The sequence below is a fragment of the Stenella coeruleoalba genome (genome assembly GCF_951394435.1).
Source record: "Stenella coeruleoalba genome assembly, chromosome: 19".
Taxonomy (NCBI): Eukaryota; Metazoa; Chordata; class Mammalia; order Artiodactyla; family Delphinidae; genus Stenella; species Stenella coeruleoalba.
In genome coordinates this window covers 11,260,879-11,285,749 of record NC_137165.1, presented here as the reverse complement: position 1 = coordinate 11,285,749, position 24,871 = coordinate 11,260,879, and the positions used below count along the sequence as shown (strand labels likewise).

The following is a 24,871-nucleotide window of genomic DNA, read 5'->3' as shown; positions in this document are numbered from 1 at the left end:
GGTTCTGTTGAGTGAGGCCACAGAAGGACCCACAGGTGGGTCATCTGAGGTGCAGATTTCAGTTCAGATGAGGGGAAACCTTCTCACAGTCAGCAGCATCCGAAGATGGAGGAACTCTTGCTTGAGGTACTGAGCTCCCTGTCCTTGGATGTAATACACCAGGAGCTGAAGGGCCACTTGATGGGGATCCGGTGGATGGAGACAAAGTCCCGGGGGTGGGGTGCTGGGCTAAATGCCCACTGAGGACCCTTTCAGCACCATATGTGCCCCGTTTCCATAGAGGGGCTAATGGGACCCTGGAGTCGGGACAGTGGCTACCCTAAGGGTGGAATTATCCTTTTCCCTGGAAGGCGGGTGTGGGACAGGGTGTGTGAGGTGCCTGGCTACAGACGGTAACTGGGCTTTAGCTTCCCAGGTCCTCAGAAGGAAGCAGAGGGCATCTTCTCAAGGGATGGTTTGGTGGGAATTGAAAGGTCATCTGAGAACAGATACCCCTTAGCCCTTTCCAGCAGCTGAGCCAGGCAGCCGGCTTTGGGGATGTTGGGAGCTGCCAAAGGCTGGGCAGACATCTGCTGGGCCCACCGACCTGGCCCAGCCTTGAGCGAGGGAGAGGACTGCTCTCCCCTGGGGCCTCCCATCTGGCTACCACCCAGGCACCACCGAAACGGCTGGCCTTCTCCCGCCCCCTGCTGGGGCTGGGCTGTGAATCCCCGGCTGCCCCCAGGCAGAAGCCACAACCCCAGCCTCCCCAGCCTCCGCTGGGACTGTGCACCAGGATGTCTGCGTCCCAGGTGTGGGAAGCAAAGGGGGCTACAGCTCACAGCTAGGCTCCTGGCCTCCCCAGACTGCGCCAGCCTGGAATCCCAGGTGGGCTTTACGTGTATTTTACAAGTTCCTTTAGAACTAAGGGCACAGAAATCCCTTCCCCTCTGAGGCTAGTTCAGGTCCAGGTTGTGGATCCTAGAAATGATAGCCTGGAGTTGGGGCTGATGGAGGGGTCCATCTCTTGCCTCGGATCCCTGGAGACACCTCCCTCTTGGCTTCGCGGGAGCCTCCCGGTGCCCGTTCTTCCTTTCTCTCTCTCCTCTCTGCTCTCTGTCACTCTCCAGGTGCCAGGGTCTCGAATCTCCTCCGAATTTCTCTCCCCCTCTCCCCGTCGGTGTTTCGGCCCCAGGGGTGTCTCTAGCGCCCAGTCTCAGGGGCTCTCGCCCCCGACTCGCGGTCCGCGTGCGCATCTCCGCCTGGACCGCAGCGCCTCAGCGTCTCTGCGCCCGTCCGGGGCTCGGAGCGGAGCGTTTTGGAGCGGCGGCAGCGGCCCCGGGCAGGGGTGCGGGCCCGCGGGGGCGGCGTTGGGCGCCTTCCTCCGTCAGTCCCTCCCCGGCGGCGCGGGGGGGCCGGCGCGGCCGCCGCTCGGCGCCTTTAAGGGAGCGGGAGGGAGCGGCGAGGCGGCGGCGGCTGCGGTGGCGGCGGCCGCGGCGAGCGGGGCGGGGGCGCGGCGCGCGGCGCTCGGAGTCCGCTCGCGGCCGGAGGCGGCTGGGCAGCCGTGGCCGGGCTGGGAGCCGCGAGGAGAGCGGGCAGCGCCGCCGGAGCCCGCCGGCCGGGCCATGGCCAAGGCGGGCCGTGCAGGTGAGGGCGGGCGCCAGGAGGGCTGGGCCGCCGGCGGGGGGAGGGACCCGCGCGTCTCGAGCGGGGGGCGCCAGCCCAGGTGAGCCCCCGGCGCAGGTGGGCGGAGGTTCCGGGCGGGCTGAGGGGGCGGCGGCGCGGCCGGCCCCCGGGAGAGTGGAGAGGGGGCTCCGCGCGCCCCGCGCCCTTCCTGCGCCCCCGGTCACCTCGTGGGACACCACGTCCCCTCGCCACCGCCCCGCCGGAAAGGGCCAGGTCTGCGGCGCCTCTGCCCAGCCCGGCGGTGGGGAGCTCTCGCCGCCCTCCCGAGGCCCTGGGCAGAGCCGGGCGCGGGGACCGAAGGCGAGGTCCCGCGGCCGCCGCTCCATCCCACGCCCCCCAGCGCCAACCAGGACGCGCCCCCTTGTCCGGCCGCTCGCTCTATCCAGGACGCGACAACCCCCCCGCCCCCAGCTCAGTCAGGAGACCCAGATTTCTTCTGAGGAAGGAGGGGTGCCCCGCTCCGCACCGGCCAGTGAGCCGTTCCCCCCCTCCCCCCTTCCGGACCCTGGGAGGCAGAGCCTCAGGTGTGGAGGTCTGAAGCGGGGCCTCTTCTGGGGTCCCCAGGGCTCTGCCCTCCCCCAGACACAGGCCGTGTGGCCCGTGGTGTGAGGGAGTGGGCGTTAGTCATTCGTTCATTCATTCAGCCAGACGATCATTCGCCAACATCTGCTTTGTGCCAGGCCCGGAGCTGGGCTCTGGGACCGGGAGGTGGTGGAGACTATATTCCTGTTTGCTCTCTCCGGGCCCATGGTGCCTTGGGAGGGCGGTGGAACGACGGTGGCGGCAAGCCTGGACACAGCAGGGCTGGCTTGGGAGGCTGGCATGTGTAAATCTACCGTGAACTCACACCCAGCCTGTGACGTTGGCAGGTGCCATGCCATCCCCTTGGACTCGACATTGGGCTGGCACGAACCCCACCCTCTGCCCACCAGCGAGGACAGTGATGGCATGAGTGTGAGTTCACCCCTGCACACACTTGGGCTGGATACCGCTGGGCTGTGTCAAGCCACTGCCACCCCACAAATGCTGCCCCAACCAAGGGCCGGGTCTGGATGCCCCTGTACATATGCTGGGAGTGTGATATGGACGCCTGAGAATACACTCCCGTTCTGTCCCTGAGGAGTCTTCTTGGGGTGGGGCTGGTTGTGTGAGACAGCAAGTACGGAACACATGTAAACACCCCCTTTCTCACTTCCCTCCCCTTTCCCCCCAGGCAGCTGGAAAAGGCTGTCTCCCTGGGTCCTTACCCAACCCCCTCCTCCCATAGGGCACATGGCAGGGTGTGTGTCCCGCCCACTGCCCCCGCGCCTCTGCTGCCTGTGTGTGTGTGTGTGTGTAAGTACATGCACACCCCTTGCACAGATCACCTGCCCGAGAGCACTGTCATCACAGCAGCAGTTAACAATTGCTGCCTGTCCTAGGTATCAGACAATGTGCACAGCCATGCCGGGAGGCAGGAAGTGTTACTCTTCCCTTTTTAAAACATCTGGAAACAGGTACTTGGAGAAATAGGTCCCTCCAGGTGGCCCAGAGGGTCTGGGCAGAGCTTAGATGTAGACCCAGGCTGTAAGGACTTCGAGTACTGGATTTTCTCCATTGCTACCCTCGTAGGTTGCCCCCCTCACAGAACAAAGATGCGGTTCCGGCCCCTCCACCTTGGTCTGTGGGTGCATTGGTCTCTAGACTGAGAGTCCGTGGGAATTTGTTCCAGTGACGGGTGAAAAACTGCTCTGCTTTGAGCATCAGTGCCTGGTGTTCTAACATTTTGTCTTTCCTGCTGCAGTTTCATGCTTGGCCCTTTCCCTCAGGGCAGCACAGACTCCCCTCCTCTGTGGATCAAACCGCCCAGGCTCTTTTCTCCCACCCTCAGCCGCCCCCGCAAGGAGCCTTTAGGATTGACCTCAGCAAGATGGGATTGCTCGTCCTCTTCTTAGCTCTTCCAGGCTCCTTTGCATTTTGTAAAGGTCCCTTCTCTTCCTAAGGCTTCTAAGCTCGCTGACTTGAAGACAACTTGTGGTGATGTGTGCACGGATGTCAAAATCTGTGTAGGGTGGACTGGTGAGCTTTAGAACAAAGGGAATCCTTGGAGGTAGGAGCCCCAGTCCCTCTCTTTACAGCTAGAGAAACTGAGGCCCAAGGAAGGGCTGTAACTCAGACAGGAGTGGCTATTCAGGACCATCTACCGTGGATGGACAGGCTGATGGTCAGTCAGAAATGATCAGGCCTTCACTTTGGTGGAGAAGAGGGTGCTGTTAGAACCAAAGGAGGCTGAAGGCTGTGAGAAGCTAGACTGTGAATGAGGGAGTGTGCTCTCTGACCTGTGAGGTGTTCCGTCTAAAACTGGTCAGAGGAGCCACTGACTGGAGATAGGGGTTTGGGCCTCAGGGCCACCATAGGGCATGACTCCAAGGTCATCACTTTGTAGTCTAGCGAAGGCGTCCCAGACCTGTGCAGTGCACAGCCTGAGCAGCCAGCCATCATGTCAACCGTGTCACACAGGAGCTGAAGGAAGGCAGTGAAAGGGACTTCCATGCTGCCAGGAGAGCCCAGGTACAAGAGAAAATGTAATCAAGTCCTAGAAAGGATTGGATAAATGGCAGAGGGTGGATCCCCAACGGGCGACTACCAAATCTCTGGGGAGATTTCAGCACACAGAACGGGATCGTTATGGTGCCCCGTATCCAGTCTTGAGAGAAAAGGCAAGAGGAGAGCCATTGGTCTTGCCCTGAGGGAGCGCTCCGTCTAGTGGACAAAGGAGGAGAGAGGCCTACCTTGGGGATGAAAGTCTGCAGTAGGGAGGTGAGGGCTGGCAGTGGGGAGGGGCCGGGAAATGCACAGCTACCCACGGCGGCAGGCCTCGAGTGCAGTGCAGACAGAGAGGAGGCCAGTGGCGGCTTGAAACAGCGAAGGCTGAATATCTCTAGAAGTTGGGCCTTAAAGGCTGGCAGAATTTGGACAGGCAGGTGGCAAGGGGCAGGCTTCCATGGGCAGGTGAGGCTAGGAGGGTGGGACGGGAAAGGTGTAGGTATGGCGGGTGGGAATGGGGGTGGGGGGGGAGGAGGTGCCCAAGGGTGGCGAAATCTGTCTGGCTGGGGTGAAGCATCCCTAGGGGGCTGCAGAAGGCCGAGAGGAGCTCCGGAGAGCATGGGGGATGGGAGCGTTGTGTAAGGCTTGGGTGTTTTGGGGTTTTTTTTGCGGTACGCGGGCCTCTCACTGTTGTGGCCTCTCCCGTTGCGGAGCACAGGCTCCGGACGCGCAGGCTCAGCGGCCATGGCTCACGGGCCCAGCCGCTCCGCGGCATGTGGGATCCTCCTGGACCGGGGCACGAACCCATGTCCCCTGCATCGGCAGGCGGGCTCTCAACCACTGCGCCACCAGGGAAGCCCAGCTTGGGTGTTTTGACAGATCCCTCTGGCTGCTCCTGTGGGGGCAAAACGAGGCCAGCCTGGCTGGGCTGTCTTAGTTGGGAAGAGTTTGTGCTGGTTCTTGCCAGCCGCACGGCCCCTCCCTTCCTCCCTGGGCCCCTCTACGCCTCCCTCCACACCCCAGCAGGTTGGCAGGGGTGTCTGCCCACCCGGGGGCAGGGCAAGTGGAAGGCCGTGCCGGGCAGGAACAGAGACAACAGCCAAGAGGGTCTTGGAACCTCTCAGGCTGGGCCAGGACCATCTGGAGAGGCGGGGCTGGGGCCACAGGGCTGGGCCTTCCAGGCTGCAGGAACCAGTTTATTTGCTGCCAGGTGTTGACCTCTGCTCTGAGGGGCGGAGCCAGCGGGCTGGACTGTATCAAACCCAGTAATTCGAGTGAGTAAAATACTGATCCTATAGTGGCAGAGCTGAGAGGACGCTTCCAGAAACTCATGTTCAAAGCCCTCACCACGAGGGGACATTGAGGCCTGCGGTGTGGGGTATTTGCCCAAGGCCACAGAAAAAGGTGGTGGCAGAGCTGGCCCCAGAACCTGTGTTTCCAGAGTTTTGGCTGGGACCTTGTTCTGCTGAGTCAGCCGCCCCCTCACATCCCAAAGCCAGACCTTCTTCTGGGCCCCCTGCTTCACGGCTCCCAGGTGGTGGCGTGGGGAGCGGCCAGAGCTCTCAGAGGACAGAGCATTTGGAAGCTTGGGAAAGGGACCAATTCTGGGATTCTCAGGACTTTGCGGGGGTGCCAGGAGATTTGAGGCACGACTCAGAAACTCCCAGGCCGAGGGTGCTGGATGGCTTCGCAGTGTTTCTGGGGAAGAGCATCACGTTTCTGCGGGGAGATTGCAAATGCACCTTTTCAGGTTCCGAGGGAGAAGGCTAGGGCCAAATCAGATGACCGTGTCCCAACTCAAGGCCTTCATAAAACTCTGCCCCCAGGAAGCCTTCGGGGCCTTCCATGCAGTCGGGGAAGTGCTGGAGCTTGGGCCAGTCTCTGGTTCCTCTGCTGAGTTACGTGTCACAGCAGCCGACCTGGCAGGCCCCAGCAGGCCCCAGATCGAGACCCTTTGCTGCCTCTTAGCCCTGGCTGTGGTATGGTGTGGTGAGTCAAAGACAGCACAGTTAAAACAGAGTCCTACCCCCAGCGCGTGAAGCCCCAGTCCTAGCTGGTGTTCGAGTGGTGGAACACAGGGTACGAGGACATGGCTAGGCCCCCCTTGCTGGGGCCATGTCTGTGTCGGACTGGCCAGAAAGTGGGATGTTTTCTCGTATACATCTTAGTATACAGTGGTAATTCATGTCTAGAAGAGGCTTGGAGATCTTCTGGTCCTACCTGTTAATTATGCAAGTGGGACACTGAGGCCAGAAAGGCAAAGGGTTTTTCTCTGAGCTCTGGTGTCTTCAACGACAGAGGGTGTGAACTCCCAAGACCAGTGAGGCTTTGAGGACTGGGAGCTACTCAGTAGGCTCTGGGTGCCCCCCAGAAATTCTCTGGGATTCCAGGCTTGGGAGAGGGAGGGAGAGCGTCAGGGATTATCATCCTGGGGACAGTCTGGCTCATTTTTTGGTAGCAGTCAACATGCTTTACTGTCCAATGGCACGGCAGCATCTCTTTGAAGTAGGGCTGATGTTGTTCCCATTTTATGGATGAGAAAACTGAGGCCTGGAAGTGTTAAGTGTCTGGTTCTAGGGTCACACATAAAGTCAGAGGCAGAGCTGGAATTAGAACTTAGGTCTCTTCTCTTGGATTCAGCCTTCCTAGGAGTTGGACTGTGTAACAAAGAACAGACCAGGCTCGGTCACTGGTTGCCCTTGAACTGCCCCTCCGGTCTCAGTTTCCTCGTCTGTAAAAGGGGAATGGGAAAGAAAGAGTTCGGGGGACAGGACAGCTCTGAGTTTGCTCCAGTTCAAACACTGCTCTCTTTTCCTTCTTGGCCTCGCTCCCCACTGGCTTTACTGTGCCTTTTGGGCCCTCACCTCCTCCCTTCTCCTCCCTCACAAGGGTGGTGGGGATGGGAGGACAAATGGGAAGCTGGGCACCGGGACATGGAGAGCACCTGCCTCTTCAGGGTCCCGGGGCCCCAGCCTATCACCAGATCTTCAGCCAGGAGCCACGTGGAAGGGTGCGGCCAGGGCCCCCAGGGGAAGGGCTGGGGGGGGAGGGGGAGGAGAGAGTGCATAACAGATGAGTTTGGAAATCAAATGGGATCTGAGCTCCCCACCCACTCCCTCAAATCTCTTTATACTCCCTCTTCTACAATTCTTGTTTTCTAAAGAGAAGGGAAATGCTACACTGCAGCCCCTTTCGCAAACGAATGGGAGCCTTAGTGAGTCACTCCGGAGGTAAATGCCACCTCCAGGGCCCCAGTCGGCCTGCCTGCGGAGGCCTGCAGAGCCGTGTGGCCACCGGGGGGCGCGCGCGTGAGGTGCCCCTGCCTGTCAGCGGCTGTGGGTGAGCGCTGGGTCCCTGCAGTGGTGCCCCACCCCGCCTCCTCCAGACTCTCCGCAGGGTGGCATGCGTGAGGTTCGCTCGCGGATGGGGTCACGGCTCAAGCTGGGGCCCGGCTGAGGCTGGGGGTGGCACGTAGGGACTTGGGCTGTGACCTGAGTGTGGGGTGAATACAGGACCTGCGGGGGCGGGCGCTGTGGTTCTGGGGCGGTCAGGGCTGGCAGGGGGGCAGGTGCTAATGCATCTGCCTCTAGAAACCGGAGTTCTCGGGCGTCAAGCTGTTCTCTCCAGGTATCCTGGTGGAGGGATGTGTGTGTGCCTGTCTGGGGCCTCGTCTTCCGTTTTGAGGGTCAGCCTGTTAACTTGCAGACCTGGGGCAGGGAAGGCCAGCGAGGAGGTGTTCCCCCTCCTAGATGACCCGTTGTTCGGGAGGGAGGGGAAGTAGCCGTCCGTTAGCCGGGGATGCCAAACAAGGGTTGAAAGCAAAAATAGAAACACATTGGGTTCTGTCTGGGAGGGGCGTGGAGTTCTGGAGGATCCGAGAGGCCTCTTCCGAGCTGTCTGCCGCCGATGCTGTGTTTGCTCGGCTCCGTGTTTGCAGAGCACGTCATGTCCTGCGCTCCTGACCTCCTCGGGGATCTAGGTGTGCAGGACCCGGGCTGCGGGCTCGAGGGGCTGCAACTCTTCCATGAGTCTGTCTTTGGGAGGTTTGGGGCTGCTGTGGCCATGGTCCAGCTTGCTGTCCTCCTGATCAGAGCTCCCTTTGGCCTGCCATACCCGCCCCCCCGCCGCCAGTCCTCCAACTTCCCACCGCCCCCCCCCCCCGCCCCCCCCCGAGGCTGGTCTCAGCTGAGCAATTCTGAAATCATCCCTTGTGGTAAAAGGAGCTATTTTCAGCCTTCCCATTACTGCCCAGTGGGGGGTGGGGTGGGGTGGTGTTTATCCCTTTGCTGCCTTTTTCTCTCCTTCTTGTACAGTGTAATCTGGAGCAGCGGTGAGAGCATCACGCAGCCCTGCCTCCGGGGTCCCGGCTGGCAATTCCCGGTGCTGTGATTTGGTACCAAATGCAGAGCCTGGGGCAGAGGCAACCCTGGGCCCCATCCTTGCTCTGTAGTCACTCCAGAGTGGCAGGTAGCACAAATGGCCGGTCGGAGTCACCTTGGCCCTGGCCGGTGGGGACAGCTCCCCTACTGCCGCTTGCTTCAGGCCAACGGTAGCCTTTGGTGACCTTACCAAAAAGCTGGCCAGCTCCTCTAAAGGAGCCCCCAGCATCCTCCGCTGACTCTGTGACCCTCCCCAATCTGGTCTCCCCATGCCCTGATTGGATGCCTGGGTCCCTCCTGGTCTCTTGTTCCCTGCTCCCCTCAGTGGGTCCTGGGGTGATCTGAAGGGGCCCCTCTGTCCTGTCTTTTGGGCTCCCCCGCCCTCCTGAGGAGGCTGCAGGTGGCAGAGCCATCGGTGGTGAATTGGCAGGTGCTCTGGGAGCTCCCTTTAGAGGCAGGAGAAAACCTCTCCCTTATGGAGCGAGAGTCTGGTGGGACAGAGTCTGGTGGGACATCTGGGGCTTGAGAGAATTGTTCCAAATAACTCAGAACTGTTGGGAGCCGAACGGGCAGAGCAAATGAAAGTACAATAGATAGCCAAAGCTATTAATCACTAATTCTCTCCTAAATCAGGTAATTAATGGGTATTTAAGTAGCATATTTATGAGATACCAGCAGGTCTTCAAAAAGCACATTTTTTTCCCAAAACGACTGGTTGGCCCAACTGTGTCCTGCTGGGAGACTGGGGTTGTCATCCCACCCCCAGGCCACCCCCAGGCGCAGGGAGCATGACGGGAGGCAGGTCCCGTCTGAGCTTCCTTTTTGGCATCGCAAAGAGGGATCGGAGCCCTTCTGAACTGACCTCCCTGGGCTGCCGTGAGGATGATAGGAAGTGAAAGCCATGCAGATCCCGGGCAGTGGTGTAAAATGCTATACAGAATTTAGTGTTAGCTGTGAAAATAGCCCTGAAGTTATAGGATACAGTGCCTTGATTTTGCCCGGTGCTGTTTATGGCCAGGGTCAGGCGTCAGTCGGTGGCCAGAGGCATTCCTTTGTTTTGAGTCACTGCCGACCGTGTGTCTGGGTCTGTGACGGAGTCAAGGCTTAGTGTGTGGCTTGGCCTGAGCTCGGCTTCATGGCCTGGTTTGAGATCAGGTCCCAGTTGTTCTGTGATCGGGGTTGTGACTTGATCTGTGGTCAGCTCGAGGTTAGGCTGTGGTTGAGGTCAAGGTTGGGCCATGGCTAGTCTCAGGAAAATTCAGCCTCGGTTCTTGTGTCCACCCCTGGACTGATGGAGCTACGTGGGTTCCCTGGAAGCTGGATTCCTTCAGGGTCCTCCGGGATCTGGACTCCAGGTGCTGGGAACCCCAGCACACAGGCCCTTCTGGGACTCCTGGCATGTGCCCTGAAACAGCCCAGCACACGAGCTCATCAGTGGCGCTTACAGCAGTTTGGGAGATAGTTAGGACATGTTTCTATAGCAACCAACCCCCAACCAGCACTGGTTTCCTTCAATAATGCCTTTTTCTGGAAGCAGCTTCTCCTGGCCTCTTGTTTCTCCCTGGGTGGCCCCGTAGCCCCTTGAAGGCTGAGCATGGGCTGGTTGGCCCTGATTGGTCTGGTCAGACTCATCCTGACCCAGAGAGGGGGCCTGAGGACATTCCCTATGGGATACTTCCCTGAGAGGGGGCCCTCCTGAGATCTACCTGGCGCTGGGCCATGCTGAGTGGAACAAGAGATTTCTCTGTGCCCAGCCCTGGGCTGGAAGAGGCTATGGGCCTGGGGAGGATTCCTACCAGGTTTCTGCCTGGGGGAACCCACAGCCCAGTGGGACAGGCAGGCCTGGACCTAGTCTGCAGATTGGTGCTCTGATGGGCACAGGTAAAGGATGTCATGGAAGTACAGAAGAGGCAGGTACCCAGACCAGCACTGGGGTCAAAGAAGGCTTTCAGCTGGGGTAGGGTGGGGATGGAGGGTATTTCAGGTACCGGGAGGTTCAGGAGCAAAGTCTTGGAGGGAAAGAACATGGTATGGGCTGGGGTGGGGGGCGAGGGGGGGCCCTTCCCAGTGACGACGTGTTGCTGGAACCCAGACTTATGGGTGGAGGAGCTTGCAGACAGAGCAGGTCCTGGCCTTAGGTAGCTCAAGGTTTGGGGGGCAGATAAGACACAGCCCCAGGAAGCTGCGCCGGTGGAGAGGAGAGAAGGGCCAGCCGTGCACCAGGGGCAGCCCCAAGACTGTCGGGGCTGCGGAGCTTCCAGCCTCAGTTCCTGCTCTGCCCTCTGGGCTCCCATTCCAGGGGCTGGAGAAGCAGAGGGGCCCACTCTTGGGAGCTCCCACCTGTGAAAGGACCAGAGAAAGGCCCGTGGATATCATGATTTATTTATGTTATTTAACAAACCCTTTTATAGCACTGAGCGCCAGGCACCATGCCAAACCTTCTCCAAATATTCATTCACGTAATCTTCATAGCAACCCTGGGGAAGGACTGTTATTACCCCCATTTTACAGAGGAGGAGACTGAAGCACAGAGCGGCGTAGTGACATTTATTAAGATTACCAGTTGAGAAGTGGCGGAGCTGACAGTGAGAGGAGGAAGGAAGCCAGGGCTGCGGGAGGAGGGGCAGAGAGGAGGTGGGCCTTCAGAGACCCCCAGCCTGCCAGTAGGAGCCTCACTCAGACTCTGCATCTCTCACTCTGCATCCAGCAAGTGGATGGACCCCTGGGACCCCAGGCCAGAGCTGTGAAGTGTGATTCTAACGGGGCTCCCACTGCCCACGGGACGTCTGGCAGCCTGATGGTTTCCGCAGCATTGATTGTCAGTAGTTAGACCCAGATGCTTGTGCTTGTAGAACCTGCCATCCCCGTGTGTGTGTGTGTGTGTGTGTGTGTGTGTGTGTCTGTGTGTCTGTGTGTGTGTCTGTGTCTGTGTATGTGAGAGAGACAGAGAGAGGAGACAGAGACAGACTGGAGACGGGGGACCTGCCTGAATGAGCCCACAGCCGAGCTCTTTTCTCCCCCTCGGCCCCGTCCTCTTCCGAGGCACAGATTGCTGGAATCCCGCAGGCCTGCCAGGCCGTGGTTTCAGATGTGGCCTCAGGCAGGACTGGGCACCGAAGCTGCGGCCACACTCACGGGCAGCAGGCTCAGAGCCAGGCAGCCCACCTTGGCCAGCTCAGAGGTGCTTGTGACTCCCTGGAGGTCTGGAAATTGGTAGGTGTTACTCGAACACCACAGGGCCGTGGCTGTCACAGCAGACGCCTATGTCCCCTCCCTTGCTCTGATGAGCCAGACTTCTTACTCTTGAGGAGAAGATTCTGGACCCAGCGTCTCTTGGAAATGGCCCGATTGCTTTGACCCATGTCTCTACTCCCTCCCACCCTGCCCCAGCCTGGCCAACCCTGCCCACCCTTCCTTTAAGGCTCAGCTTGGGCCTCCTCCCCCAGGAACGCCTCTGGGCCCTTCAGCCTGCAGGGTGTCTGCCTCTGGGAGGTCCTGTCCACACCTCTGAGACGAGGTAGGGGTGGCATTTAGCCCAGAGTCTAGGCTGCCCACCCCTCCTTTGTCCTGTGCCCTGTGCAGGGCTGGGCCCCAAGGCTGGCACCCAGGAGCCAGGATTGAGCCCATTCAGCTCTGTCCCCAACTCCTTCCTCCTGGGCACCACCTGGCCCAAGGTCTGGCCCAGGAAGAGTCGGCCAATACCCACCTCCCTCACTTTACTGTGCCAGGGCTTTCCTCACTGTGAAATGTCTTTCCCCTCAGACTGGGCTCCTGAGAGCAGGGTGGTGACTCCCTTCTGGTGGGGCTGACCCTCAGGCCGGGGCTGCCCTGGGGTCCCCGGTACTGGGCAGAGTACCCACTGCTGACTCCTGTCCATCTGTCCATCTGCCTATTCCTGCATCCCTGGGAGCCAGGGCCAAGGTGGGGAAGTGGGTGACCTCTGACTGCACCCACGCTGGGGAGACCCAGGCCTGTGACAAGGTCTAGGAGACCGCACTGGACCTGATGGTGGTGGGTAGATGCGCCAGGAGAGAGGGTGGGGTTGGCTCCTAGCAGCCCCTCCCACTGCAGGCCCCCCACCGTACCCCGAGCTTTGCTGGGGGATCAGCGTATCGTGGGGTGTGAAGGATCGTTTGTTTCTCTCTGGATTGCCGGGAAGGATTGGGATATTCCCCTTTCTCTTTTATCCTGACTTAGAGGTTTTTTTTAATTTGGCCATGCCTCGAGGCATGCGGGATCTTAGTTCCCCGACCAGGGATCGAGCCCACGCCCCCTGCATTGGAAGCACGGAGTCTTAACCACTTGACCCCCAGGGAAGTCCCCTGATTTAGAGTTTTGAATAAGTGTGGTAGAGAAGGTGGGACAGAAGGAGTCTGCTGGAAGAAGTAGGCCGAGCCTTGGGGTTGCGGAAGGGACGCTGCAGCCTGGGAAGGGAAGAGAAGAGAAGACCTGGGCCCCGTGCCCTGAGCTCTGCTAGAGAGCACCCAACATGGTGGTCCTGAGCACAGACCCTGGAGTCATGTGGACCTGGCTTCAAATCTTGCTTCCATCGCTTATTAGCTTTATGACCTCAATCGAATGACTTCACACCTCTGAACTTTATTTCCTGAGCTGTAAGATGGGGATTCATGACACCCACTCCACGAGGCTTGGTTAGGATGACTTTAGATAATACCTGTGAAGCAGCTAGCAGATCATTTTTGTTCATTTGCTTGTTTGCCAAACACCCCTTGGCCCTCTTTCACCTGGGACCCTGTACGGGACACAGAAAATGCAGAGAGGTGGAGGGCAGGGACCCACCTCAAGGAGATTGTGCTTCTGGGCCTTTGCCCTTGCTGTTCTGGGATCGTGGCACCCACTTCTCTGACTCTCAAGATCACGTGTGGCCTTTAGCAACCTGACCTGTGCCCCCTGTCTCTTGGGAGACTTCCTGACCCTCTTGGGCATCTGTGTTTCCCTCTTCCTGAAGTCTGCAGGTGATAGACGCTGGGTGGAGGCTGGAACCTTAAAATCCACCTGTGCTGAGCTCCCATCCGCAACAAGCAGGCAACCCCCTACCTTATCCTAACCCTAAGCTTAACCCTAATCTTACCTGGTCTGGCTTCATTTCTTCTCTCACCTCCCCTTACACCTGTCTCCCCCTCCGTCACTTGTTCCAGCTCTTATCACAGGCTCTCATCCTTCTCCTCTGCCTGTCCATCCCACACGTGTGTGCCAGGAGCATGCATACACATACAGACGTACACACTCACGCTTAGCATGTCTGGCTGTGTCTCATCATTCAAGTCTCCACTGATCCGACACCTTTTCAGAAAAGTCTTCCCCTCACACCCCTCCCAAGATACTCTGTCTATCACTGTTTTCCTTTTTTGAAGTATGATCTTTGCCGTTCACTGAAAAGCCTGCACCCTGAAGGAAGAGATGAAGGGAACATCTTCCACCCAGAACCCAGGTGACGGCTGCTTCTTAACATGATCCATTCTTATAGGTTCTTTTTTACACCAGGGTAGATAACCGAGATCTCTCCCTTTCTGGAGGTTGTTTGCAAGAAGGGAGGAACTGTAGCAGGTTTAAGCAAACTTACAGTGTGTATTTAAAAACCAGTGCAGGTATGCATTCTGAAAACAAAGAAGATAAAAGTAAACCAGATAAAAGATGCCTTTGAAGAGAAAATCAACTGTAGATTTCTGCCGCAAAGGAGAGTCAACAATCAGGTGAAGGGTTCATGTGGAAGGAGAAACAGCGCTGGTTCAGCGTTTATAACTCGAACAGGTGACAGAGTTCTTTTGATGACGGGGCCGATCGCCCTTGTCATCATTCCTCGGTGGATGTACAGATCCACGCGTTCCTGCCTGTCTATTCTCCAGGCTGTAATTACACTCTGAAGTGTAGTCTGTAGGAGACACTCAAGGAAGGAGGACGTGGTGGAGGTAGGAAGGGACCGTTTTACTTTCTTCCCAGCACTTTCTCCTGCTGAAACGATCTTTGCTGCTTCCTTGTTCCAGGTCTGCTTTCCCTGCCCACTGCCACCATCACCCACACCCCGCAGAGTGTCCGCGCTGGGAGGGCCCCATGGCCGGGCCCCGCCCTGTCCCTCTTATTCACCTCAGTGTCCCTAGCATCTCACACAGCGCCCTGCAGGATGGACAACTCCCTTTGACACCCAGAAGCTCCTTCCCTCTCTGCCCACCTCTAGCTGGGAGAACATCTCCCTCAAATGGAGCTGAACTGGCCTCCCTGCAGCCTTCCCTGCTGGTGGGTTCTCCCCAAGGCCAGCCCGTCACGCGTGTTATGGGTGTTGCGCTGGCCTAAGATGATGGCGGCCTGCAAGGATGGATGTGGTGGTGGGAGTGAGAGAGGGACAACTTCCAGAGCTCTCCTCTTTTCCTCAGGCTCCAGCACACACTCTATTTAGGAGGGAGAGGTTGGCAGGAATATCCTTGCCCTTCTTCATTCTCAGGTGGAGTATATACTGTACAGGTATGAGACCCACCATTACCAGGACCTTCTTGCTGAACCCTCACTATTCAAACTCAGGACCCAAATCGACTCAGATACAGCTTCAGACAAACCCATCGCTACTTAAACCCTTGCTGCTAACCATCCCAAACTCAGGAGCCAAGTAGATGAGGCTGACATGACTGTCCTGAGTACCCAGATTCTTGCTTTCTTAGTAATGGAATAGATTTGGACAGCAAGGGATATTTGCACATTAATATGGGATGCCTGATGGTTTTTATACCTTTAGCATCTATAAAAGGGATAGGTTTAAAAAAAAGGGATAGGTTTATATGAGAAAACATAAAATTAGTGTAAAATCAAGAAGTTTAAGTGATTGTATTTTTTGAATCACAGAAATCTTCACATACATTTGATTTATACCTAAGCACTTCTTTATTTTATTTTGATACTATTGTAAATGGTATTGTTTTTCAGATTTCAAATTCCAGTTCATTGCTGACATACAGGATTGCAACTGACTTTTGAATTTTGATCTTGTATCCTGTGATCTCGCTATACTCAGTTATTAGTTCCAGTAGGTTCTTTTTTTGTAGATTTTGCAGAGTTTTTGTTTTCTAGATAGACAATCATGCCATCTGAGAATAAAAGCAATTTTGTTTTTTCTCTTCCAACATGTATACCTTTTATTTCTTTTTCTTGTCTTGTTGCACTAGCTAGAACTTCCCCCACATACATTTGGGAAACGGTCCCATATCCACGTTAGAAATACTCAGTTATGGTGAATCTCGATTCTCAAACTCCCTCGCAATAAATCCAGGGGTCACGGGCAGGAAATTGCTGATCAGCCTGTCATGCCATCCACACTGTTGGGTGAGAATCAAAAGCTTAGAGGGTCCCCACAGAGAGTGTATGGCAGACCCAGCTTTACACCTAGAAGCGACTCCCAGGTCAGTGTTCCCTGTGGCCTCTGCCTTTTCTGTGTTTCAGAAAGTGCTTTTGGCCTGGCTCCAAGCCATGGAGCTCAAGCTGGGTGTGTGTTTGGGAGTTTGTGGTGGGTGGGGCAGAAGGGACAGTCAGGAGGGCTGTGTCCCTGGGCTGACCTGTGCTGGCCTCTCCCTTCAGGAACAGTTTACGTTCTGAGATCTGAGCTCAGGGCAGGGAACAGTGCCAGCATCCTGCAGGGTGACTCCGTGTGGGGAGCTGAGGCTGCAGCAGATTTTCTGAGGACTGCATCGTGATGGGCATTCTAGCCATGGCTGGGGGAATGCCCACCTCTCACCGGTTCATGCATATCTACTATGTGCCAGACTGGCTCCTCAAACATCAGTCAGAGTTGAAAAGTTTCAGGGGAAAGTCTCTGTCAGATTCCTTATTGCACAGATGGGGAAACTGAGGTAGGGGCATTGCTGATGCAAGAACCCACATGTACTGGATGACCAGGGCCGTACGGAGGAAGGCGTACCTTGTGTGCATGGCGATTTTACTGTTTTCCATTGAATTAAGATGCAGTCAATTGTAAGACGCGTCATTATTTTCTATACCCCAGGAAAGAATAAACAATGCCAGCTAAATGAGGACATGCCATCATGTAAGACACACTCCAATTTTAAAGATGTTGAAGTGTGAAAAAAATGTACGTCTTAGAACCGATAAGATGAATTTATAAAATTAATAGTCATATGGAATTATATGTGCAGGGTAAAAATTGAGTTTTCCCTGCTTCTTATCAAATTCTACTCTGTAGAGATAATCTCTATTGATGTTTCGGTGCCTGTCCTTCCAGACATTTTAACGCATGTGTGAGTACATTTGTATAATAACTACTGTTGTGAACACTTGCTATATGCTAGGCCCTGTGCTAAGCACCTCGATGTATTTTATTTCATCTTTACAATAAACTCATCGGGCAGGTATGAGCTTTCCTCACTTTATAGCAGAGGAAAATGAGGCACAGAGAGGTGAAGGGACTCACTTGACATCACACAGCTTCTAAGAGGCAAGGGCCTGAGCCTGAATCTAGGCCTCTTCCAACCTCAGACCCTGAGTTCTTAACTAACGTGCTGTACATACCCTCAGTGTGCAGGTATAAGTATATTTTTCAAAAATGGGGTCAAAAGATACCTACGATTCTGGGACCAATGTGCATTTTTTTTCTTCTACCCATACTCCGTGGGCATCTTTCCATGTCAGTACATAAGGAGCTACTTGATTTTCCTACCAGTTGCAAAGAATTCCCCTGATGACTGTGTATCAATGTATGTCTGATCCTCTGTGGATGGACACCGGGATTTCTTCCAGTTTATTAGTATTACCAGAACACTAAGATGATCAACTATATATTGCCATCTTTGTATACTTCTCTGATTATTTCCTCAGGAAAATTACCAGGTCAATTTTCTTCTAACACTTTTATGTTTTGTTTTGTTTTTTTTTTGTGGTACGCGGGCCTCTCACTGTTGGGGCCCCTCCCGTTGCGGAGCACAGGCTCCGGACGCGCAAGCTCAGCAGCCATGGCTCACGGGCCCAGCCGCTCCGCGGCATGTGGGATCCTCCCGGACTGGGGCACGAACCTGTGTCCCCTGCATCGGCAGGCAGACTCTCAACCACTGCGCCACTGGGGAAGCCCCACTTTTATGGTTTTAATGTTTACAATTAGATTGGGATTCATATGCCATCTCCAGTAGTTCACGTGTCCAGGGAGCAGGTGGAGGGCTTCCTGGATGTGCCGGGCACCAGCTGGTTCCATGAGAGTCCCAAAGTGCCAAGTAAAGGGGGCTCTGAGAATGGGGGTCAGGGGAGGAGGCTTCTGACCCAGCTCTGCCTCTGGCCTTCCTCCCTCCGGTCGTGGGGTAGGAGGTGGGTTGAGGCTGAGTCCAGGGCAAGGGGCCACATTCTCTATATGCACTTGCTCCTGCCTGCTCTGGAGATCCTCTCAGCCCCATGTCCTGGCCTCTGCAGATATTAATAATAATAGCAGTCACCATCACTGAGCGCCCCCCGAGATAGAGGCGCTGAGCATGCATTATTTCTGATCCTTCCAGCTCGGGATTGATTGTTGCCGATATTTTGTAGAAGGGGAAACTGAGGCTGTGGTATGGAGAGGAAATGGCCACAGAGGTTGCAAGTGGCAGAGACGGGGTGGAACTCAAGTTCAGGTCCCCCTTCTCTTAGTGTGGGGCTTTTTCCCCAGGGGAGGCTGCAGTCCTTCCCTGGCCTGCACATGTGTGCAACAGACATCACTAATGCCCTTCAGGGTGTCTGCTTCTCCTCGCCTCCACCCTCTTAAAGCTGGGCTTGGTCACGTGACTTGCTTTGGCCAATGACATGAGCAGAAGTGTGTCACGTGTGGGAAGACTCATTTACGACTGGGCGTGCCTTTCTGTGCTCTCCTTCCCTGCTTCTGCAAAACCGGAAGTCTCGATTCGAGATGCTGGCGTCATAAGGTGGCGTCTTTGAGTGACCGCCGTGGCCAGAGGCCCCTTCCTAGCTGTGTGTGAGTGAGGAATGAACCGTTACTGTTTTTTTTTTTTTTTTTTTTTTTTGCGGTACGCGGGCCTCTCACTGTTGTGGCCTCTCCCGTTGCGGAGCACAGGCTCCGGACGCGCAGGCTCAGCAGCCATGGCTCACGGGCCCAGCCGCTCCGCTGCATGTGGGATCTTCCCGGACCGGGGCACGAACCCGTGTCCCCTGCATCGGCAGGCGGACTCTCAACCACTGCGCCACCAGGGAATCCCTTTTTATTTCTTTCTTTTTTTTTCTTGCCGCTGCTTCCTCCCGCCTCAGGCGGCCCGGGGGGAGACAGGGAAAGGCAACCTCCCTCCCGCCTACCCACAGCCCAGGCCCTCCCTCCGCCGAGCCGACCTGGCGCCAGCCGGGCGACGGCCGCAGGGGTCCACAAGCCCGGAGACCGAAGGAGCCCGTTAGTGTTTTAAGATCATTTATTAAAACAGCAAAACTTACCTGATGCTTCCTGATACACCGTGTCACCTTGGCAACATCTCTTAACTACCTCTGGTCTCGGTTTTGGTGTGTTCAAAATGGGCACCCTCGTTCCTGCCCCACTGAGCCGTCTCAGAAAGGAATTTGGGTCTTAAATGAAAGCATAGCGGTGGGAGGGCTCTGCGAGATGCTGTGCACTTGAAGTCAGGAGGGCAGGGACGTGCAGGATGCCGACTAAACCTTGGTCCAGGGGCAGTCTGGGTTTACCTCCTTCATGTCAGGACACGGCCTCAAGCTTGGCTAACAGGTGTGTTTCCTTTGGCAGGTGGCCCTCCTCCGGGCGGTGGTGCCCCCTGGCACCTTCGAAATGTCCTCAGCGACTCAGTGGAGAGCTCTGATGATGAATTCTTTGATGCTAGAGGTGAGTGAGTCTCATCGTCCCATCATTGGGTGACCTTTTTAGAAGCTCCAAGAAGGGGATCCCTGTTGGGAGTTAGTATCTCTCCCCACTCAGACACTGCAATTCCGTGCTTCCTTATTACCCAATCTGTGAGTCCCCTCAGGGCTGGGGCTCAGCATCCAGTCATTCACTCTTTGAGATATTTGCTGAGTCCCTACAATATTTCAGGCGCTTACCGTACTGCAGTAAACAGATAGGCGTGGCCACTGCCCTCATCAAGCTGCTAGTCTAGTGGGAGAGGCCAACATCAAACAATTACATAAAGGAAAATACAGTCACAAAGGGGAGCTAATACCCCTGAGTAAAAAGCACCAAGTGTTAATAGAAAGAGTGATGATGGGGGTGCCTGATTTAGGCTGGGGAGGTCCTTAATATCCTCTCTGCAGCACTGAGGGCAGGAGCTGGCTAGAAGAAGAGCGGGAGGAAAGAGCCTTAGGCAGAAGACGCAGCACGTATGATGGTGCTGAAGCAGGAAAGACGGGGCTTTCCAGGAACTGGAGGCCCATGCGGCAGGGGGAATGGAGAGATGAGCCTGCATGTGACCCAGTAGGTGACTCTCAAGATCAGCCCGCAGGTGGGAGGGGGATCTGGAGTGGAGATGTGGACGAGTTAGTTGCAGATGTTCAGGGGAGACAGGAGGGAGGGGAGGGCATCAGCTCTGCATTTCAGTGCTGGGTGCACGGCCTGCCTGCCGGACGTAGCAAGGGGCGCTAAGTGAGGATGGGAAAACAAGAAACATTACAAGGATCGGAGAAGAGGACACCAGATGGGGTGGGCATTTCAGGCAGAGAGCACGGTCTCAGAGATGAGGATGTGCAGGGCAGGTGTGGGGACCAGTGGAAGGCAGAGTCTGCCTGGACATCAGGAGAGAGGACCCTCACAGTCATGCTGGCCTGGGCCATGCGGGGTTGGGTGAGACGCACAAGCCTAGGAGGGTCTCCAGGCTAGGAGGGCCCCCAAGTCTCACTTGGCTGGCTCAGCTCCACTCTGGGAAGTCACCGTATTTGGGGGATTGACTTACTCCTGGGATGGGGCCAGCTTTGAAGTACTGGCTGAATGGGGTCTTGAAAGAGAAACAGAGCATGCGCTGGCAAGACCCCAGGACCCAGAGCAGGACACTTGGGACATGGTCTCAGCCGTGCCATTGACTCGTTCTGTGATCCTGGGCAAGTCTTTCACTTGCTCTGGGCCTCAGTTTCCCTATTAGCTCTGTGCCTCCAGAAATGGAGACTGTATCCAGTTCAGGTGATTTTCGGGGAGGCACGGTGGGGGCGGGGCAGTGGAATGCTGCCCCAGCCTGAGCCTCCCCCTTTCTTGACTCTGGATGGAGTGCCCCCTCCCTGATGCTAACCCCAAACCAGGCCATTTGGGGCTTCTTTCCTGTCTCCCACTGGCGTCTGATTGGAGTGGCAGCCGGGGCTGACTTTCTCCATAGCAACGCACGCAAAGTGTGACAACAACGGCTTCAATATTTTCATGCTTAGAACACTTTCATTTAAAATACTTTTGCAGTTCATCAGGGCTCTGCATTCCCAGATGCCGATGATGGCTTCCCGCGGGAGGCGTCTGCGGGTGGCGCCGGTCAGCTCCGTCTCCATCCCCATGGGCCCTATGCACCTGCTTTCCTTGTGAGCAGCTGTGGATCCATCCTGCTTCCCTCCCTGCGGACCCTCAGCATTCTGTCCTCTGCCCCCATGATCTCACTGCTCTGTCTGCAGTTCCCAAACTGGCCTCCCCTCTCACTCCTCTCTTATGGGTGGCCCCACCTTCTCTTCTATTCCTTTGTCTCATCTCCTCCCCGCCCCCTCACTTCTGTCTCTCCTTCTCTCCACTATCCCAGGATCACACACTCTCCCATCTCTTTCCCTGTCTTCCACCTCTCAGCACTCCCTACCAGACCTCTGAACCTCACGTCTCTGAACCTTTCCTATGTCACCTCTCCCAGAGCATCTGTAGCTCTCAGCCCCAGGATCCGCCCGCCTGCTGCTGGAACCTCTTTGGTTCTGCGTTGCCAACTCCTCACCTCCTGCCTGTTCCCTGTGGTCTCCCTGGACAAGGCTTTTGCATATTTCCTCCACTCAGGGCAGTAAGAGGTAAAGCCATCCTCCTCCTCTGCTCGCAAGGGCTTTCTCAGCATCTGGGGCCAGGCCATGAGTGTCCGGCTTTCTGGGCATGCTCTGAAGGGTCACCTCCCTGCCTCTGTTCTCCAGCCCAGGCTGAGCCCTGACCCTGGCCTGGGTGTGATCTCTGTCCCCACCTGCAACCTGCTGCCTCTGCAGTTCCACCTCCAGCCGTGGTGGAGCCACACTGTCAGGAGCAGAGGCCAGAGCATGGAAGGGACCTCTCAGGCTCACGCAGCAAGGTGGGGGCAGAGGTGCTGGAGCCCAGGTCAGGCCTTTCTCTTCGACTTATTACTGAAAATGGGGCCCTCCTCCCTCCCTTTCTTCCTTAAGCTCCATCCCACTTGTCCAGCACTAGGGTTTACCTGGTGGGACAAGAGACCTTCATGGCTCATGGTCTAGTAGCAGAGGAAGACTCTTAGGCTCTGGGGGCTCTGGCTGTGTATGTAAGGCCTGGGAGGGACTGGGGGGAAGTCAGGGAGGAGTATGGAGCTATCCGGGACCATAACAAGCCCCTGGGCAGGATGCCAGCTCCCCGGGCTGTGGCAGCAGGCATGGGGCCTCAGGGCGGCTGGTACCCGTGATTGGATGCTGCAGGCTCCCAGACCCAGAAGAAGCACCACTCCCCATCCTGTCAGTACAGTCAGAGGGTATCTGGGGAGCCACAGTGCAGAGTGAGGGAAACCCATGGTGTCCAGGAGGGGACATGGCTCAAACCCATGTCAGAGCTAGGGGCCCCTCTAGGTGTTTGAGTTCAACACCCTGACCTCATTTTACAGGCTGGAAAACTGAGGCCAAAGAACTGGGAAACTTGTTCAGGGTCCCACAGAGGGTCAGGCAGAGCAGCGGCTAGAATTCAGAGTCATTTATTTACTCTCTCAAGTATTTATTGGGTATCTGTCCATCCCCCTATTCCAGGTGTAGGGGATGCAGGGCAAGTGGACACTGTCGTAACCCCCATGGAGCTTACAGCTTAGTGGTGATGGGTGGGAAGACAATGTCCAAGCAAGCGAGCTCTATTGATAGTTTCCATAAATAAAATAATGCAGAGGAACAGACAGCTCACCAAAGAAGGTAGATAAATGAAAAATGAAAGGTGAAAGATGAAAATACGCTCAGCGTCGTTAGTTATTAGGAAAAGGTAAACTGAAGCCACAATGAGGTACTGCCTCACACTCATTAGAATGACTCATTGAGACAACTGACCAGGAGGAGGAGGAATTGGGACTTTGAAAGTCTGCTTGGTGGGAACGGACGATGGGGCAGCCATTTCGGAAGACAGACTGCAGCTTCTCAGACAGTTTATCATAGTTATAACTACCTTTCCACTCCTAGGTATCTACACAAGAGGTAAGCAAACATATGTCCACCTAAAGACATGTACCTGAATGTTTATAGCAGCTTCATTTATGATCGCCCCAAAGTGAAAACAACCCAAACGTACATCAATGGCTAAATGAATAAACATATTGCGGTACATTCATGTATTCAGTATTCATGAAATGCCGCTTGGCAATAAGAAGGAATGAACTGATACACACAACAATACGGATGAATCTCAAAATAACTGTGCTGAGTGAAAAAGAGTCAGACTGAGAAAGAGTGCATATTATGATTCCATTTATAGAAAACTCTAGAAAATGCAAACGAGTCTATGGCAACAGGAGCAGATCAGTGGTTGCCTGGAGGTGGGGAGGAGGGATCAAAAGGGACAGGAGAAGACTTCTCGGTGCGATGGATATATGTCCGCTATCTTGATTAGGGTGATGGCTTCCTGGGTGTGCACCTATGTCAAAACTTACCAAATTGTACTTTTTAAAAATTAAAAAAAAAATTGTATTTTTTTTTTTTTGGCCGCACTGCGCAGCTTGCAGGATCTCAGTTCCGTGACCGGGGATTGAACCCGGGCCCTCGGCAGTGAGAGCGCCGAGGCCAACCACCGGACTGCCAGGGAACTCCCAAATTGTACATTTTAAATATGTGTAGTTTATTGAATGTCAGTTATAGCTTTAGTAATGCCGTTAAAAAAGAAATGGAGGCACTCCCCCCCAGTATAACATAAGGGACTGTGGTAAGAGTGGCTGGGCAATTGGGAGGCCCCCAGCAGGTGTGGCCTTGACCTGAGAGCCGAATCGCAAGAAATGAGCCAGGTGAGGGTCTGGGGGAATAGTGTTGTGGACAGTGGGAACAGCCAGTGTGAAGCTTTTATGGGAGTAGTGAATAGGAAGGCTGGTGTGGCCAGAGTGAGCGAGGGGGGCACCTGCTCAGCGCTGTGCAGGAGGGCAGACCCGGCCCAGTAGCCTCTGGACGTGCTTCCTGCCCAGGCTCTGGAGTGGCCCTGTGTGCCCCTGCTCCTGCACCAGGGCACCAGAGGCTCAGAACTCAGGATCTCTGAGCGTACGGGGAAGTGGCGCAGGTCGTCTGGGGTCAGAGCAGCCAGGTTTTCCTCAGGGCTGGGGCAGTGACTAGCTACTGTCTGACCTCAGGCGAGTCTTGAGCCTCTGGGCCCCGGGTCCCCCCTCTGGAGCACAGCAGGGGTACAGGCTTTGTCTCGTGGCTGGAGTGGAGGATATCGCTTTGGGAAACTGGGCAAAGGAGCCCTCAGAGAAGCAAAGCAGAGGTGTGTCGCTGACCCCTGACCCTCCCTCTCATTGGGGGAGGGGACGTAGAGAAGCAAATGCCAAGGAGCTGCCCCAAAGGCTTCTGGGAATGGGCTGAGTGGGGACCCCCTTGTGATGAAGAGAGGGTGGTGGTACGGCCGTAGGTGGGGCATGGAGCGAGCGGTCCCCAGTCGGGGAGGTTAGCAATCTTGTGTCCCAGAGGCCCCAGAGCAGCGCATATCTGGTCCGTGGAGAGACTGGCCTGTTGGCCTCAGGCAAGGAGTGCTGGAGGGACCTGGACCGGCTGATGGCCGAAGGTGACCGAGCCCTCAGCTCCATGAGCTGCAGGTGAAGCCTGCCTAGCACGGGACAAGGAGGTTCCCCGCTTTGAAGTCCTGTGGGTCCAGCAGACACAGAGGCCCCAGGGTAGGAAGAAAGGCTTTCGCTGTATCCAGGTTTTGTTCCGGGTCGGAGTCAGTCTGAGGTCAAGGCCAGGGGCGTGGTACTGGTGGGTGAGGCTGAGCCTGGCACCTAGAATGGGCAGGGACTGGGGCTCAGGGGGGCCGAAGTAGATGCAAAAACTCTGTCCGCACCAGGGGTCACCGGGGTTGAGCATTGGCACATAGGGAACAGTCACCAGGAGTCGAAAAGCAAAGTCAATAACCAGGACGTTTATTCAGATAAAGCCCTTCGCGGCCTTTGGCCTCCACTGGGAGTCTC

The 24,871-nt window shown here is 56.0% G+C and overlaps 1 protein-coding gene across 3 annotated transcripts in view; it reads left to right on the top strand.

The window, feature by feature from the left end:
- Positions 1 to 793: 793 nt before the first annotated feature.
- The window catches only part of PITPNM3 (PITPNM family member 3), a 90,813-nt gene continuing 66,735 nt past the window's right edge, over positions 794 to 24,871 (top strand). Inside the window, exons 1-2 of one of the 3 annotated variants that reach the window (XM_079905138.1) lie at positions 794 to 867; positions 19,297 to 19,392. Coding sequence is in view for 1 of the 3 variants with exons in the window: in XM_079905136.1 (XP_079761262.1) it covers positions 1,605 to 1,626; positions 19,297 to 19,392 (118 nt within the window). In the remaining 2 variants the exon portion in view is untranslated. Of the gene's footprint in view, positions 868 to 1,330; positions 1,627 to 17,978; positions 18,524 to 19,296; positions 19,393 to 24,871 lie in introns of those variants that run through there. The other 2 variants (XM_079905136.1, XM_079905137.1) reach the window with 2 other exon arrangements.